The following is an 18559-nucleotide window of genomic DNA, read 5'->3' as shown; positions in this document are numbered from 1 at the left end:
CAGATTCACTTTTTTGTCATTTTTTTGTAGTTTGATCGACAACTGTGGGTAAGGTGGATCAGCCTTTATAATATTTTCACTACTTTCAATAATCCGCAGTAGAAACTCTGGCCTTGATCCAGGTTTTTGTCGATACCAGAGCAGACTATAAGGTGATCCATCATATGTGCAGGAAAGTGTGGTGCTGTGTTTCTCATTTATTGCCATGGTTGGTTGGTCTGGTCTGATAGTTTCCAGATATGAGACTAAAAGCAAATAAACTCTTTGAAATAATGTGAAATGCAATAAAAGATGGTGCAATCAAAAAATACATTTTAAGTCAGTTTACCATAAGAAATACTGGAAAAGTGCATTACTCACCCAAATTGGAGAGAGCTATGAAGACACAATAGAAGAGTAACATGTTTATTTGGAATGTGAATTCAGATTTCTAGCATTGCATAAAAATGCCAGGATGTTGCATCTTAGCGCATATAGCTCCACCTATTCAAATATGCAAACACACTCAACTCATTTCTCTCACAGTGGCAGATAACCAAACCCAACTTGGACAAACGTGTCCTTCTGTCAGATATTCAATGCAGATGATCAGCTGTGATGATGCTTAGTATTGCTGTGTAAGAGTGTGTGAATCAACTAATATCATTCATTTCCTCCTCAAAATCTTCCACTTGCTTACTAGAATCACTGCCAACACACTTTCTGAAGTAAATACTACCAGCAGTGCTCAAACCTTTAAAATTTGTTTAAAACTTTTTTTTTAATTTTTTTTATATCAGGTCAGTAAGCATTCACTTAATTAAACAAAAGAAGGGCTTGACTCTTTTGACTTTGAATAGTTGTTGTTCTTTTTTGTGTGCCAGTGATCCAGTGGTGCTTCAGTTGTGTTGAGGGTGAGAATCTGTTCTGCCCGTTCAGTAAGTGGACAGATGTAGGTCTGTCATGGCATGGCCCCCTCCTCAACTCCTCGCTGTGTGCTTGTGTTTGTTTGTGTGTGTGTGTGTGTGTGTGTGTGTGTGTGTGTGTTTGTGTGTCTGTCACCACACCCATCCATTATTGATTGGGCATGTGTACACCAGTCCATTGTTATCATCCTTGTTAGTGGGTGCATTTAAAGTCTTGTTTAGTTATAAGTTTTGTTTGTGTTTGACCCCATATTTGCACATATCTCTAGTGTTGCATGTGTATATACTGTATGTTGTGTTTAACCGTTTACTGAATTTGCCTTGTTAGCAGTGTGTTGCTCTTCGGGTTTTCCGTTTCGTTCAGTATTGTGTCAATAAACGTCTGTGTCATCTAAACCATGGCTTGTCTCTGCGGCCTGCTTGCGTTCTTTCCTCCACTGGAAAGCAATAAACTTTATGTATTAATTTTAATTTGCATTACTTAGTTTTAATGGAAAAAGCTATTGGAATCACTTTATCAATCACTTTTTCATTGGCATGAGATTCTCCTTATTGGAATGATGACAAGCAATAGCAATACTGAATATCAGTATGAAGATAATCAATCATATTTGGCATGGAACTTAGTTCCCAACTCATTCTCATTGCTATCAAAATCCTGACCTATCAAGGAACACCAGAATTAAGTCATTTTTTAAAATTCTTGCAGGTGTTACGACATACATGTTTCCTTGTTTGTAACCAGCTGTGGTCTGATATAGAAATACAAAGGAGATTGCCTGGTATTGTTTTTGTACAGCCTCTCAGAGACTTTGCATCTCTGGGCCCCTACTCTAAGAGCACAGTAGTAAAGAGCTGAATCTGCCAAAGTTGGTTTTGTAATAGTGAGTTCAGTGGAGGTTCTGAAGTTGCCAAATTGAACCAAGCATTGCTTGATTCATATGAACAGCTGAGTTTTACAGACTCTTCCTCTGCAATATTTAAGACTTCTTCATTGAGTCTAATTTGATCAATGCAAAATATACCTGAAAATGAAATTTGAAAGGAAATATTTTACAGTTCTATCAATTTTCACTGAGTGAATCCACTCAATTATTATGATTTTGGGTTTATGATTATGTGTTTATGTGTATTTCTTCTGTAACCATTGCATTTCAAATACCTGATACTAGGGTGACAATAAGTAGTGCTCTCTCCATGTTGAATAAAATTCCTTCAGGTTTTTATTTAATTTGAGTCGCTGTGAGTCTCTGTCTGGTAAAAACTATTGTGATAAGACAGTCACATTATGCTTTGTTTTAAAGTAGTATTCTATAAAACCAAGCTTCTTATTGGCTCTTTGTGCCTTGAATTTGCATATTTAGCTTCTATAATTGTGTTTGGCCCTGCCATTATCTTCCTGTATGTGTATGTGGAGCAGTGGAGAACATTGAATTATATAAAATTACAATAATATGTGGTCCAATAATTTAAAAAGCTGAAAGTAAAAATGCAATATAATGCAATATAAAAGTGGCAACATTATAGAGTTATATAACTTAAAATTATATAATTCTACACAACATTATATAAGTATATGACATAATGAGTGCTGCCACCTTATGGCGGATGACAAATTTTTTTTCAGAATTTCAAATTCTCAGAGAATAAATGTATAAAGATGCATTTTGTTTTCCATTTTCTTTAAATAGTTAAATATTTCTGAATACTCCTAAGTATATTAGTAATAGTTTATGTAGGTTTAACCATTTTAACAGCATTGTCTCTACAAGAGCTTTAAATCTGTTCTTGTACTAAAGCAGGGGTATAAAGGTCTGGTCCTGGAGGGCTGGAGTCCAGCAAACGTTACTGATTGCTCTGCTCAGACACACCTGCAAATGATTGCTGCTTAACCTGCAAATGATTACAGAGTTGAATCAGGTGCATTTAAGCAGGTGAAACACCAAACCACACTGGTCTCTGGTCCTCTCTGAACAGGTTTGACACCACAGTGCTACATTAACTAATATTAGTTAAACACACCTGATTCATCTCATTAGTTGTAGGTGTGTCTGAATAGTGCAATCACTAAACTTTGCTGCATTTCAGCCCTTTGGACCCGACAAGACTTTGACAACCCTGCACTAAAGCAAACCAAGAATTTGTTTCACATCTCCACATGTACCCGCAATGAAGTTTCTTCACATCTCCACAGGTTTTTGTACAGTGAATGATGTTTTCCTGTCACTGTGGGCTGCAGGGCACAGTAGTACAGTGCAGAGTCTGATACTGCAGCAGAGGAGATCAGCAGATCCACACGCTTGACACTCTTATGAACGTGAGCAGATAGACGAGGATCAGAATCAGCTGTTTGATTTTGTTCATATTCAGTCACTAAAACAATGAACTGAGGCCTTGAATTGGGATATTGGCAATACCACTGCAGATTGTTCATAGACACAGTGTAGCTGTAGTTACAGGAGAGTGTAACTGTTTGGTCCTCTTTAAAACTGACTGCAGAAGATAAAGAGGTGATGCTGTCCTGTGTGCTATCACCTGAAAAAGATCTTCAGTTAGTCCCACAGACTGATTAACTACAAATTAATGACTTGTAGTTGATTACTACCAATAGGTTAATACTCAGATTAATAACATAATATTTAACAATACATATATATTTAAAACACATAAGCAAATGTAATATATAAACAGGTAAATAAGGAATATTTTTAAATGGAACCAAAAGTTTACCTGTGAGTACTGTTAAAAGCAGAAATAAACAGAGAAACATTGTGTTGTATTTTGTCCTTTGTCTTAGAAGTAACTTAGAAGTCTCACACTGACATTCTATCTGAACATCATACTTCAGCTCCTCCTTCTTTTCCTGGTAGTAACCAATGAGAGAGCAGGAAGCCCAGAACAAAACCCAGATTATCTAGACCACCCACATGACTCTGTAGACTGTCTCTGATTTCTTTAGTCTTTTTATGATCATTTGAAATTCAGAGTTAATTTTATTTTTTTTTTGTCCAGAGTTTAGATTACTGAGGACCTTAGAGTGTACTGCTGAATTCTATGTTTCCTGTGTTTAATGATTTGAAACTTATGCGAAATTGTTCCATTCCGGGTTGCTCAGGAGTAGACAGAGTCCAAGAAAGCCAAAGAGTTGAAATGAGACAATGTGACAGATTCAACCCAGCCCACTAGTCTTACTGTACCCAGGCATAGATCACCCTCTCCTGAGTACTGATAGGCAACACCTCCTTCTCTCATGTGTTTCCTTCATAGCCTCCCATTTTCCCAGCCCACCTTGCAAAGTATTGCTTTCCTCAGATGCATACTAAGTATTCTATTCCCTTGTTGCTATTCCTGGCTTCCAACCTCTGTTTCTGTACTAGACTACACCTCATTCCTAGCCCTTCAGATTTATATTTATGGCTGACACTTTTATCCAAAGCAACTTACAATTATGACTGAGTACAATTTGAGCAATTGAGGGTTAAGGGTCTCACTCAGGCACCCAACAGTGGGAACTTGGCAGGGGGGGCTTGACCCAGCAACCCAGCAAAAGTCAAGTACCTTAACCATTGAGCCATCACAGCCCACAAATATAAAAAAATTAAAAACATTTTTAGGACTCTATATGGTTTCACATCAACCAGAGCTTTGAGATCAATGTGGGCTTGTCCAGGAATTAAACCCTGGTGTTCATGACAGAAACGTAGACTAAAGGGAGAGCACAGTTCATTAACAGTAGGAATACACAGGAGAGAATGCTCAGCATGCTTGGTATCCAGCAATACTTCACAATGAGGTTGTGGGAGTGATCTGTTTACATAGTGTTCTTGATGACTGAGGACATATGAAACAGGTGGTTAGTATTTTGCAGAGTCATATCAGTGTTTCGGCTTTGGCTTTGCTCAAAAACTGACTGCCTGGGTGTGGTGACTTGAGTAGAGCCAGTCAGAATAAAAGCCAATCATATTTGGTACAGGGGGCACAAGGCACAATCTGTTATGAACCAAAACACTTAATTTATGTGTAACTGTTTTAGGCATTAAGAAACTCTTAGACCAGGCTTCTAAGTCATAGTTAACAGGATAAAACTCGTCAACAAGAGGAATCTAACTATAAGGAACACTGGAGTAAAGCTTTGCATTAATAAGAGCATTAGTCCATGTTTGTAGGTGATCTGAAAAATATAAATATACACAATAGCCATTCAAAGTGCTTCATATAAAATAATTGAATAAAAGGCTAATTATATTCTGATATTATATTCACAATATCAGGAAATAAAATTCCATCAGTTATATAATTGGTTGATTTACATGTATAAAGGTAATACAGTGAAGGTCTTCACTGACCAGGTAAAGAAATTGGATCTGGAAAATTGACAATTCCACAGCAGAGAATCAGTTATACCAGATTCATTGTATTAGCAGGAGAGGGTAGCAGCATTTCCTTGTAGGACATTTACAGTAGAAGAGGCTGGTCCTATTTCTTCACCAGAACTGTAACCTGCTAAAGAGATTTAGAATCATTTTGATTTCATAAGTGTAAACCCATCTTTAACATTTGAACACAGATTCCCCAGTTTACTAAATATGCTCCGGTGCAGAATATTTTATTTCTGTTCATGAAATGTCCACTAATCATGTCCATCTTACCTAAAATGAGAAACAGAAGCCAATGACCACTAAACATGCCATGATTGAACTGCAGACTCAATTTCTGCTACAGTTTCTTCTTTTCTTCAGTTTCCCTTAGAACAACCCACTGTCCCATCACCTGCAGTTTCATTATTACATTAAACTATACAATAGATTAAACAATCCATAATTACGGGAAACATGACTGCTGTTGCAGTATTTTATGGATTTGTGTTTATCAGTGCAGAGTACAGCGCAGAGTCTGATACTTCAGCAGAGGAAATTTTCAGGTCGTCAGATTCACATGGCTTTGGTCTTTTGCCTTCATGACTTCTGCAGAAGTTCTAGAAAGATTAGGGTCATTGTTCAGTTTATTTTATAAGCAAAGAGAAGAAACTCTGGTCTAGATGAGGGATACTGGCGATACCACTGAAGATAATCACCACCAATCGTACTGAAACTGCAAGACAGAGTAACAGGATCACCCTCTGACACATGCTTTATTCTCTCAAGTGGCTTAATGTTCTGTGTTGAGACTTCACCTGGTGAGAGAAGAAAATGAAGTAAAACATCTGTTGCTTTCCTCCAAATTAAAACATTCAACAGAAACTTGCATTCATAGAAACATGTTTAAGTGGAGTTTTAAAGGTTTTCTGCATCATTTAAAACTAGCAATGAAGGTAAACTCACCTAAAACTGTCTCTAGGAGAGAAAGTGCAAAGAGCAGCATGATGATAAAAATGTGAAGTGAGTAAAAGCCAAAGCTGAATGGGATTCATGTAGTTTTCTACTGAGGTACAGAGCTCCACCCTTACACCATCTCACAAAACACATCATCAAAATACACTCTTCCCTTAAATCCCATTTGGTGAGAGTAGGAATATTGGTTAACTCTAATCCTAACACAACAAATATGTAATATTTCTATATAATAAATACAATATATAGTATCATTTATATTATAGTGCTCAAAGCATTGTACAGGGCCTAATGTTAAAGTATAAATAATGCATATCTGAGAAACATTTGCACTTGCATTTCTTAAAATAGAGTTTGAAGTCTTGACAGAAATTTTTTGTCAGAGTTTTTTTACCTTTTCTTACTTTTTCTCAGGAATATGATAATCAGAAATTCACATTTCCCAAATTTACATATATACTGTAGAGTTATGCAAGCATACTTTGTGTTTTTTTATTTGATTTTATTTTAATATAATAACAATAACTAAATTATTTCGACATGGTTCATATCAAAAATCATGGCCATTTAATCTTGTCTGTGTAATAGGAGGTTTTTGTACAGTGAAAGTGGGATTCCTGTTACTGCGGGCTCCAGGGCACAGTAGTACAGTGCAGAGTCTGATACTGCAGCAGAGGAGATCAGCAGATCCACTTTTTTAAGATTTACATCAACTTCAACAAACAGGCGTGGTGGGAGAGGATCACTCTTCATTCCACTTGGTAAGATGTAAAGGAGGAATTCTGGTCTGGATTGTGGATATTGTCGGTACCAGTAGAGATACTGCACAGTACCACTGAACTCTTTGTAGCTGCAGGACAGAGTAACATTATGACCCTGAAACTCAGCTTTATGGGGGAAAAGTGGTTCTATTGGATCTGCCATAGAGTCACCTGCCATAGAGAAGAGAACATAAAGTTAACACATTTGGATCATGGCAGAATGATTTAAGTCTAACACACATTCTGCTCTTTTACCACACAGACTAATTTATCACTCATTGTGCTCATATAGTGATTTAATTAATTTAACTTAATTCATAACTCACCCAGTGAAAGCCACACACACAAGAGTGTAATGGTGAACATGATTGGTCTTGACAGAGCGATAATATTGTGAGATCTTTCTCCACTACTATATCTTCTTAGCTCCATGAAGATTTATGAAGCTCCTCCCCACAGCTTTGACTGACAGTGTCAACATTTGAAGTCTTGAATTTCTTGAAGTAGGAAAATGCAAAGGTGAAACAAGTGGAGGGAATGACTAATAATCATGGGATTGTGGATGGATGTGTGAATGTGGGTGATCATTGGTGGAAGTTGGGTGATTGGTCACTGCCACCAGTTGTGAGTAAGTTTATTTACGATATGTAACATCTTCAGTAGTTCTAATAGTCAGCAGTAGAAACTCTGGTCTTGAACCATGTTTCTGTATATACCAGTGTAGACTATAAGGTGATCCATCATATGTACAGGACAGTATGGTAATGCTGTCCTCAATTATAGATATGGTGTGGTTTTCTGGTCTAATGGCACTGTCTGCAGATTCAGCTAAAAACATCAAGCAGTGTCAAAACATTTAAATAAAATTTAAAAATCAATTCCCCAAAATAATTTTTTGTTAATAGTTTGTTAAATAACCCATCAAATGTTATATTGAAAAATGACATCCCAATACTGGGGAGAGTTATGAAAACAGAGAAGAGTAGTAAGATGTTCATCCTGAATGTAAGTTCAGATCTTGAGCTTTACACAAAAATGCCAGTGTCTCCTGAAACACACAATACTGTGCACACTATACTACCACCACATCAAGTTCCTCCCACTTATCCTCCCACTTATATTCAAGTATAGTGATACTTGAAAATATACTCGTGTAAAATGTGATGGTCATATGTGAATTGTGTTCATTACTAACAGACAGATGGAAGACTTGACTCTTCATTATCAGATTTCAAGGCTGAACTTCATGATCACACATGGTTAATTTATTTTTAGTTTAAAGTCTTGTATACATTTATTAAGTAAGATCATTACTAGATATTGCCTCAATTGTTTTAATGTAATTTTAAATGAGAACTAAAAGCCTGAGTGCTGAATAAGATTTAGGGGTTGAATTATTGCAAAAACAAGTGGCTCCCCCGCCTGGCAAAAACATGGCTCTGCATGAGTCATATGTGGTGCTTTTTGTACAGTGTAGCTGGGTTTCCTGTCACTGTGGGCTCCATGGCACAGTAGTACAGTGCAGAGTCTGATACTGCAGCAGAGGAGATCGTCAGAGTCACATGGCTTTGGTCTTTTGCCTTTATGACTTCTGCCGTTATTCTAGAAAGAATAGGGTCATTGTTCTGTTTTTTTTTCATAGGCAAAAAGAGGAAACTCTGGTCTAGATGAGGGATACTGGCGATACCACTGAAGCAAATTACCACTACTGAAACTGCATGACAGAGTAACAGTATTACCCTCTGACACATGCTTTATTCTCTCAAGTGGCTTAATGTTCTGTGTTGAGACTTCACCTGTTGAGAGAAGAAGAAGGAAGTAAAACATCTGTTGCTGGCCTCCAAATTAAAACATTCAACAGAAACTGGCGTTCATAGAAACGTGTTTAATTAGGTTTTTAAAGGTTTTCTGCATCATTTAAAACTAGAAAAGAAGATAAACTCACCTAAAAGTGTCACTAAGACAGAAAGAGCAAAGCGCAGCATGATGATGATGTGAAGTGAGTGTAAGCCAAAGCTGAATGGGATTCATGTAGTTTTCTACTGAGGTACAGAACTCCACCCTCACACTGATCATCACAATACACTTTTCTCTCAAGTCCGATTTAGTGAGAGTAGGAATACTGGTTAACCCTAATCTTAATTCAAATATGTAATATGATCATCATTTATATTATGGTGCTCAAAGCATTGTACATGGCCTAATGTTAAAGTATATATAATACATATGTAAGAAACATTTGCACTTGCATTTCTTGTAAGAAATTTTTTGTCAGAGATTTTTTTTCTTTTCTTACTTTTTCTCAGGGATATGATAATCAGAAATTCACATTTTCCCAAATATACATACATATGAAACAACATATTACAACAATGAATTTTACAACATGCTTGTAGAGGTGAGACTAAGTCATGGAAATCAGTTCACAATTTTAGTGAAAATGAACATGACAGCTGTTTTCCTAACCTTACCTTTTCATTGAATTTGTAGCTTACCCTACGGAACGTTGCCAGTGTGAATGCCGTGGCCTGCATCAAGGTAACTAACAGTCTCAACTAAGAGCATTTTTAACCAGCCTGTCCCATTTTCAGTCATATTCATCAGCATCTCCTCTGATAATTCAGCGCACAGGAACGAGCATCACCGAGGCGACCTTCTACCTGAGCACTGAATCCACAGTCTTTGGTGCAGAATATTCACCAAGATCATCAAGAGGACCATCTCCACCTCCACAATATTCCACAATGGTTAGTGCTTCCTCCTGCCTGATTGCATTTATACTTATTTTAGATGTGGGCATTTTTAGAAAATGATATCTTAGAACATTTTTACTCATTTTTACTCTGTGTGTGTTTTGCAGAAAACCAAGGTGTCCAGGACATTTAGGGGTCTTTGCATCAACTCAGATGGCCTTGTCATGTCAAATGAGTCCAGTCACACCGAGACCCTCGAGACACCGCACCCCGCAGGGTTTTCTACTGGGACAGGATCACCAAGAGGACCATCTCCACCTCCACAATATTCCACAATATTCCATTTTACTTACTCACCCATTTTAACATTATGGTCAGCAAGTGTGTGTGTTTTTCAGATGCAGTCAGTTTTCACATAACCACATAAGGCCTAGATGTTTACCTGTTGGAGCATGGAGTCTGACCATCACATGGACTGATCACCCAACTGGAGCATTTTAGATATGTAACTTTCTTCTCTTTTCCCTTAACCCCCTACTACTGTTTAATTTTTGACCTTTTTATGTCTGTGTTACCGTAACACATCTCCCTGCCTTCTTAGTGAAACAACAACGTGCAGGTCTCCAGTGCAGGAATTTTCCTTGATTATAGACAACTGTGCAACCTGAAGCCCACCAAGAAACTCACAAGGACAAGAGGAGAACTTCAGTTTATGGACCAGGCCTGAATAATAACTGAGCAGCAGTTCATTGGGATAATTACAGACTGTGTGATTCACACCAGACTACAAAGATGAGGCCAATCATTCTGCAGATGAACGCTTCCACAGAACCAACCAACATTTCCCGACAAATCGTATTAAAGATGGTGGAGAGGATTGTAACCAAACTACTTCTTGAGGGTTTCCAAGTAGAAGAGGATTTTTTTTTACTATACATACAGAAAGGAACAAGGTTACTGTGAACAGCCAGATTTCCTCACATGCACCCCTATATATGAGCTTGATTTATGGCTTCAACTACTGCTCATCTGGATGCTCCATCTGCCAGGTAAACCCAATTAACATCGTCTGTTACCAGTAAAAACCTAATGTAAACATGTAAGAGCAGAAACGTGTTGCTTTAATTGTGAATGACCTTTGACTGAATGCTTTCAGAAGGACAGAATGCACCATCTCTGAGCAAGGTGCAACCATTAACTTCATTGACAAAACCATGCCAGTATATTGGTGCTTTTATCCAATCAAGTAGCAGATGTGGGTCTGCAATGGAGGTGCATGACAAGCCACAACTGATGGTCGTGCATAAGCAAACCTTGAAGGACGCCATTATCCAGCTATTGTCATTAGTCATTCTGGATATTTCTAATATGGACCCTAATTACCTGCCATACTATAATGAAAGAATTGGCATTTGGAATGCAATTATTAAAACACTAGCTAAAAGTACATTTACGAGGGTCACTGAGGATCACAATAAATCCAAGGTTTGTCTTTGCACTCATGAAGTAGCTGTCACTTCTTTCCTTGTAATTTCCCAAGCAGAGTGGTGGAGGACAAAATGTTGGTTAATGGCTGTATATGTCTGGATATGTATATATTTTATTAAAGAAACTGTATAACTGGCAAATGTTTTAAATGATAAGCCTTTATCTTGGACAATATGGGGGAAATAATAGGAACTTTAAATTATTAAGTACCTGTAAATGGTTTGGTCCAAGGGGTGAAGAGTATAAGTAAGGAGCGAGGTATAGGCAGACGTGCTCCAAGGTAGCTGGTAGATACGAGCTGAAATACTGCTATAATTGGAATGCATGTTAAGATACATTCATTTGGGTTTACATTTTTTTTTTCATTGACTGCATTTTCTTTCTTTGATGGTTTTCTTTGAAATGTCTTTAATTCTTTAATTTAACAGCTTAAAGAGCCGATTGTTAGAAGAGTTTAAACACCGTCTTAATGCTATAATGCTATAATGAAGCTAATATTGTCTTTTAGCAAGTTGTTGAACATGGTTGCACACTCAATGTATAGTGCCTGATGATTGTGTGTATTTGGAGAGGTTTTTGGGCACTTTGGAGATGTCTATTACATTTAGTGGAAAATACTGTGTAGCTCCTGAACAACTTGATGTATATGTTCAAACCTTTTCATTTTATATGCCAAGACCCTGGTGAATCAGGAAATTTAGACCATGACTGAAAATGAATCTCCAGCCTCCAAATACATATTTTAAACCCCAAAAACAAAAGGTGTTTTTTTGGGGGGGTGTTTTTTTTCTTTTTCTTTTTTTTCTGTATTAAATGAGCTCAAATGAAACCTGAATGATGTGTTAAAGTAGTGTTAAAGTGAAGTACAAATCATACAAAAAAGAGCTTAAAACTGGAGGTGCAAATAGGGTTTTAAGGAAGAAACCTTGGGAGGACCAAGACTCAAGAGGAAATCCATTCTCCAGCTAATAAACTGTCCATCCTTTGTCATGAATGTATGAAGTTACTCACACCAGGGCAGTTTTTACTATTTTATTGTACACAGAAGCTCCAGAGTAGAAACACAAAGGCACATAGAGAAGACAAATGGAAACTCCATCCAGACATAGACACAAACGTGAGACCCTAGTGCTGATAGGCAAACAGGCTAACACCAAGCCACTGTGCTTTATTACATTATATATAGTCCATGTAGCCAGTGCAGTGTAGGTGTGGCAGTATGAGCTACTCTGGGGGTGTCTGGAGTCTAGTCAGGTAAGTATTGTAACAATTTGCAGGAAGTAGTTTTATTTTGAGGAACAACTGGCAAATAATCAGTAATGAATTTGCAATGCAAGAATGTGCTCTTCAGAAGTAGAAGTCCATCATAGAATGAAGGATGAATAAGCTTTAGAGGTTAAATTACTGCAAAAGCAAATGGCTCTCCCTCCTGGCAAAAGCATGGCTCTGCATGAGTCATATGTGGTGCTTTTTGTACAGTGTAGCTGGGTTTTCTGTCACTGTGGGCTCCATGGCACAGTAGTATAGTGCAGAGTCTGATACTGCAGCAGAGGAGATCGTCAGATTCACATGGCTTTCGTCTTTTGCCTTTATGACTTCTGCCGTTATTCTAGAAAGAATAGGGTCATTGTTCTGGTTTTTTTCATAGGCAAAAAGAAGAAACTCTGGTCTAGATGAGGGATACTGGCGATACCACTGAAGAGTATAAGCATTACCAACACTGTAACTGCAGGAGAGAGTAACAGGATCAGCCTCTGACACACGCTTTACTGTGTCGAGTGGCTTAATGTTCTGTGTTGAGACTTCACCTGGTGAGAGAAGAAGAAGGAAGTAAAACATCTGTTGCTCTCCTCCAAATTAAAACATTCAACAGAAACTGGCATTCATAGAAACATGTTTAATTAGGTTTTTAAAGGTTTTCTGTATCATTTAAAACTAGAAATAAAGATAAACTCACCTAAAAGTGTCACTAAGACGGAAAGTGCAAAGAGCAGCATGATGATGATGTGAAGTGAGTGAAAGCCAAAGCTGAATGGGGTTAATGTAGTTTTCTACTGAGGTACAGAACTCCACCCTTACACCATCTCACACTGCTCATCACAATGTGATTCTCTCAAATCCCACTTAGTGAGAGTAGGAATATTGTTTAACTCTAATCCTAACTCAAATATGTAATATGATCATCATTTATTTCATGGCGCTCAAAACACCAAATACCTTGTGTTTATTGATTTGTGTGGGATTTTACACATTTATGAATCAGTTAATCTTAACTCAAATGTGTAATTTTATCACTTCTTAAATTATTTAATAATGTTGAAAGCCTGGCAAATGACCTAATACACGTATCGTACTGATAAGATTAACTGATGAACCTTTGAAAATAATTTGCTCTTAAAGTTCTAAAAACAGACAACAATTAATGTTTTAATAGGCAGTGTCTTATCAATCACTTTCTTTGCAAAATGTTTTAATCTGATAAAGATAATGATGAAGAGATATAATGCAGATAAACTGGATAAATATGTACATATATACTGTGTGCACTGAATGATTTTTTTGGTATTCTATGAGTTGTGAAACCATTATTATGTCTTCTTAGCTCCATGAAGCTCCATTAAGATTTATAAAGCTCCTCCTATCTTTGATCCTATCAAAGCTATCTTTGATTGACAGTGTCAACTCCCCAGGGCAGTATACTCAGCCCTCTGCTGTTCACACTGCTGACTCATGACTGTGCAGCGATGCACAGTTCGAATCACATCATCAAGTTGGCTGATGACACGACCGTGGTGGGTCTCATCAACAAAGACAACGAGTCAGCATACAGAGAGGAGGTGCAAGAACTTGTGAGCTGGTGTAAGGTCAACAACCTGTATCTGAATGTTGACAAGACAAAAGAAATGGTTGTTGACTTCAGGAGATCAAGGTGAGATCACTCCCCGCTTGCCATCAATGGCTCCTAAGTGGAGATCGTCAAGAACATCAAGTTCCTTGGTGTTCACTTAGCGGAGAACCTCACCTGGACCCTGAACACTAGTTCCATCACCAAGAGAGACCAGCAACGTCTTTATTTCCTTCCGGAAACCCATCTCCCATCACCCATCCTCACTACCTTCTTCAGAGGTACTGTAGAGAGCATCCTGAGCAGCTGCATCATTACCTGGTTTGGGAACTGCACCTTCTTTAACCGCAAGACCCTCCAAAGAATAGTGAGAACAGCTGAGAAGATCATTGGGGTCTCTCTTCCCTCCATCACGAACATCTACATAACACGCTACATCCGGAAAGCCACCAACATTGTGAAAGACCCCACACACCCCTCACATGAACTGTTCACCCTTTTGCCATCTGGAAGAAGGTACTGCAGCATCCAGTCCGGCATCTCCAGACTGTGCAACAGCTTCTTCCCAGAAGCCATTAGACTCCTGAACTCTGGCTAACTCCAATTCCATTTCAGATTCAAAAATGGGCACTTTTATACATGCTTTTACACACACACACACACACACACACACACACACACACACACACACACACACACACACACACATACATACATACATATGTACATACATACATATCCTATACACAACTCACTTTACATATGCCAAGTACTGTGAACTGGACTTCCCTTAGAACAACCCACTGTCCCATCACCTGCAGTTTCATTATTACATTATTACATTAAACTATACAATAGATTAAACAATCCATAATTACGGGAAACATGACTGCTGTTGCAGTATTTTATGGATTTGTGTTTATCAGTGCAGAATACAGCGCAGAGTCTGATACTTCAGCAGAGGAAAGTTTCAGGTCGTCAGATTCACACAGTTTTGGTCTTTTGCCTTCATGACTTCTGCAGAAGTTCTAGAAAGATTAGGGTCATTGTTCAGTTTATTTTATAAGCAAAGAGAAGAAACTCTGGTCTAGATGAGGGATACTGGCGATACCACTGAAGATAATCACCACCAATCGTACTGAAACTGCAGGACAGAGTAACAGGATCACCCTCTGACACATGCTTTATTCTCTCAAGTGGCTTAATGTTCTGTGTTGAGACTTCACCTGGTGAGAGAAGAAAATGAAGTAAAACATCTGTTGCTTTCCTCCAAATTAAAACATTCAACAGAAACTTGCATTCATAGAAACATGTTTAAGTTGATTTTTAAAGGTTTTCTGCATCATTTAAAACTAGCAATGAAGGTAAACTCACCTAAAACTGTCTCTAGGAGAGAAAGTGCAAAGAGCAGCATGATGATGAAAATGTGAAGTGAGTAAAAGCCAAAGCTGAATGGGATTCATGTAGTTTTCTAATGAGATACAGAGCTCCACCCTTACACCATCTCACAAAACACATCATCAAAATACACTCTTCTCTTAAATCCCATTTGGTCAGAGTAGGAATATTGGTTAACTCTAATCCTAACACAACAAATATGTAATATTTCTATATAATAAATATAATATATAGTATCATTTATATTATAGTGCTTAAAGGATTGTACAGGGCCTAATGTTAAAGTATAAATAATGCATATCTGAGAAACATTTGCACTTGCATTTCTTAAAATAGAGTTTGAAGTTTTGACAGAAATTTTTTGTCAGAGTTTTTTTACATTTTCTTACTTTTTCTCAGGAATATGATAATCAGAAATTCACATTTCCCAAATTTACATATATACTGTAGAGTTATGCAAGCATACTTTGTGTTTTTTTATTTGATTTTATTTTAATATAATAACAATAACTAAATTATTTCGACATGGTTCATATAAAAAATCATGGCCATTTAATATTGTCTGTGTAATAGGAGGTTTTTGTACAGTGAAAGTGGGATTCCTGTTACTGTGGGCTCCAGGGCACAGTAGTACAGTGCAGAGTCTGATAGTGCAGCAGAGGAGATCAGCAGATCCACTTTTTTAAGATTTACATCAACTTCAACAAACATGCGTGGTGGGAGAGGATCACTCTTCATTCCACTTGATAAGATGTAAAGGAGGAATTCTGGTCTGGATTGTGGATATTGTCGGTACCAGTAGAGATACTGCACAGTACCACTGAACTCTTTGTAGCTGCAGGACAGAGTAACATTATGACCCTGAAACTCAGCTTTATGGGGGAAAAGTGGTTCTATTGGATCTGCCATAGAGTCACCTGCCATAGAGAAGAGAACATAAAGTTAACACATTTGGATCATGGCAGAATGATTTAAGTCTAACACACATTCTGCTCTTTTACCACACGGACTAATTTATCACTCATTGTGCTCATATAGTGATTTAATTAATTTAACTTAATTCATAACTCACCCAGTGAAAGCCACACACACAAGAGTGTAATGGTGAACATGATTGGTCTTGACAGAGCGATAATATTGTGAGATCTTTCTCCACTACTATATCTTCTTAGCTCCATGAAGATTTATGAAGCTCCTCCCCACAGCTTTGACTGACAGTGTCAACATTTGAAGTCTTGAATTTCTGCTGGGTCCAGGCAATACATTTTAGTCTCATTCAGGAATCAGAATGGCTAAACTGACTGTTTGCAATCTGTCTTTTGAAGTCACACAGATTTCAACATGACCAGGAAACCAGAATTTTTGCTACATTACACTCACTCGGGCAATACTCAGAACATAATGTGGTTCATTGACTACTGTAGTCCTACTGCTGATACTGACTCTTTGGCATCAGTATAAGAAAAGGAGTTACTTCCCCCGGGCTGAAATTGTTTCAGATCATTACCTCATGTCTTGATTTTTCTTACATACATGTGAAAGATTTAAAGGATTAAGTGGGAATATGTCATTTATTTGGTTTAAATGTATTTATTTAATCTACATTTTATAAGTGATGTTTATGTAAATGGATATATATATATATATATATATATATATATATATATATATATATGTTACATTTGCTCTCCTACTGAATGGAAAATGTCTGTGTGACATTTTGATGAACACAGCGAGACACGAGTGATCAAAAAGGGAACAGATTTTAATGAGCAAAATTGAAAAAACAAAAGTATAACTAATAAGAGTGAGCACAAAAAGGGCTGCTTGAAAAGCAGGCTTGGCAGACAACACAAGCTTGAAGCACTGGATTGAGCCACCTGTAGGATTTAAGTAGGAAAATGCAAAGGTGAAACAAGTGGAGGGAATGACTAATAATCATGGGATTGTGGATGGATGTGTGAATGTGGGTGATCATTGGTGGAAGTTGGGTGATTGGTCACTGCCACAAGTTGTGAGTAAGTTTATTTACGATATGTAACATCTTCAGTAGTTCTAATAGTCAGCAGTAGAAACTCTTGTCTTGATCCAGGTTTCTGTATATACCAGTGTAGATTATAAGGTGATACATCATATTTACAGGACAGTATGGTAATGCTGCCCTCAATTATAGATATGGTGTGGTTTCCTGGTCTAATGCCACTGTCTGCAGATTCAGCTAAAAACATCAAGCAGTGTCAAAACATTTAAATAAAATTAAAAAATCAATTCCACAAATATAATTTTTTGTTAATAGTTTGTTAAATAACCCATTAAATGTTATATTGAAAAATGACTTCCCAATACTGGGGAGAGTTATGAAAACAGAGAAGAGTCGTAAGATGTTCATCCTGAATGTAAGTTCAGATCTCAAGCTTTACACAAAAATGTCAGTGTCTCCTGAAACACACAATACTGTGCACACTATACTACCACCACATCAAGTTCCTCCCACTTATCCTCCCACTTATATTCAAGTATAGTGATACTTGAAAATATACTCGTGTAAAATGTGATGGTCATATGTGAATTGTGTTCAGAACTAATAGACAGATGGAAGACTTGACTCTTCATTATCAGATTTCAAGGCTGAACTTCATGATCACACATGGTTAATTTATTTTTAGTTTAAAGCCTTGTATACATTTATTAAGTAAGATCATTACTAGATATTGCCTCAATTGTTTTAATGTAATTTTAAATGAGAACTAAAAGCCTAAATGCTGAATAAGATTTAGGGGTTGAATTATTGCAAAAACAAGTGGCTCCCCCTCCTGGCAAAAACATGGCTCTGCATGAGTCATATGTGGTGCTTTTTGTTCAGTGTAGCTGGGTTTTCTGTCACTGTGGGCTCCATGGCACAGTAGTATAGTGCAGAGTCTGATACTGCAGCAGAGGAGATCGTCAGATTCACATGGCTTTCGTCTTTTGCCTTTATGACTTCTGCCGTTATTCTAGAAAGAATAGGGTCATTGTTCTGGTTTTTTTCATAGGCAAAAAGAAGAAACTCTGGTCCAGATGAGGGATACTGGCGATACCACTGAAGATTATAAGCATTACTATCACTGTAACTGCAGGACAGAGTAACAGGATCACCCTC

The 18559-nt window shown here is 37.4% G+C and overlaps 1 protein-coding gene and 1 gene segment (V, D, J or C); both read right to left on the bottom strand.

The window, feature by feature from the left end:
- Positions 1 to 6802: 6802 nt before the first annotated feature.
- LOC118242994 lies at positions 6803 to 9796 on the bottom strand. The gene is made up of 5 exons (XM_035536493.1): positions 9697 to 9796; positions 8736 to 8792; positions 7649 to 7824; positions 7323 to 7422; positions 6803 to 7167 (listed from the first exon to the last, which is right to left on the bottom strand). The coding sequence occupies exons 1-5, from the start codon at positions 9794 to 9796 to the stop codon at positions 6803 to 6805; spliced, it is 798 nt and encodes a 265-aa protein (XP_035392386.1).
- A 6176-nt stretch (positions 9797 to 15972) lies between these two features.
- LOC118242993 lies at positions 15973 to 16565 on the bottom strand. The segment is given in 2 exon segments: positions 15973 to 16337; positions 16493 to 16565. Coding segments are annotated over 2 exon segments (405 nt in total).
- Between the last annotated feature and the right edge of the window lie 1994 nt (positions 16566 to 18559).

The sequence above is a fragment of the Electrophorus electricus genome, chromosome 18 (assembly GCF_013358815.1).
Source record: "Electrophorus electricus isolate fEleEle1 chromosome 18, fEleEle1.pri, whole genome shotgun sequence".
NCBI classification, from domain to species: domain Eukaryota; kingdom Metazoa; phylum Chordata; class Actinopteri; order Gymnotiformes; family Gymnotidae; genus Electrophorus; species Electrophorus electricus.
The sequence above is the reverse complement of the archived record's forward strand: the minus strand, read 5'-3'. Positions and strand labels throughout refer to the sequence as shown.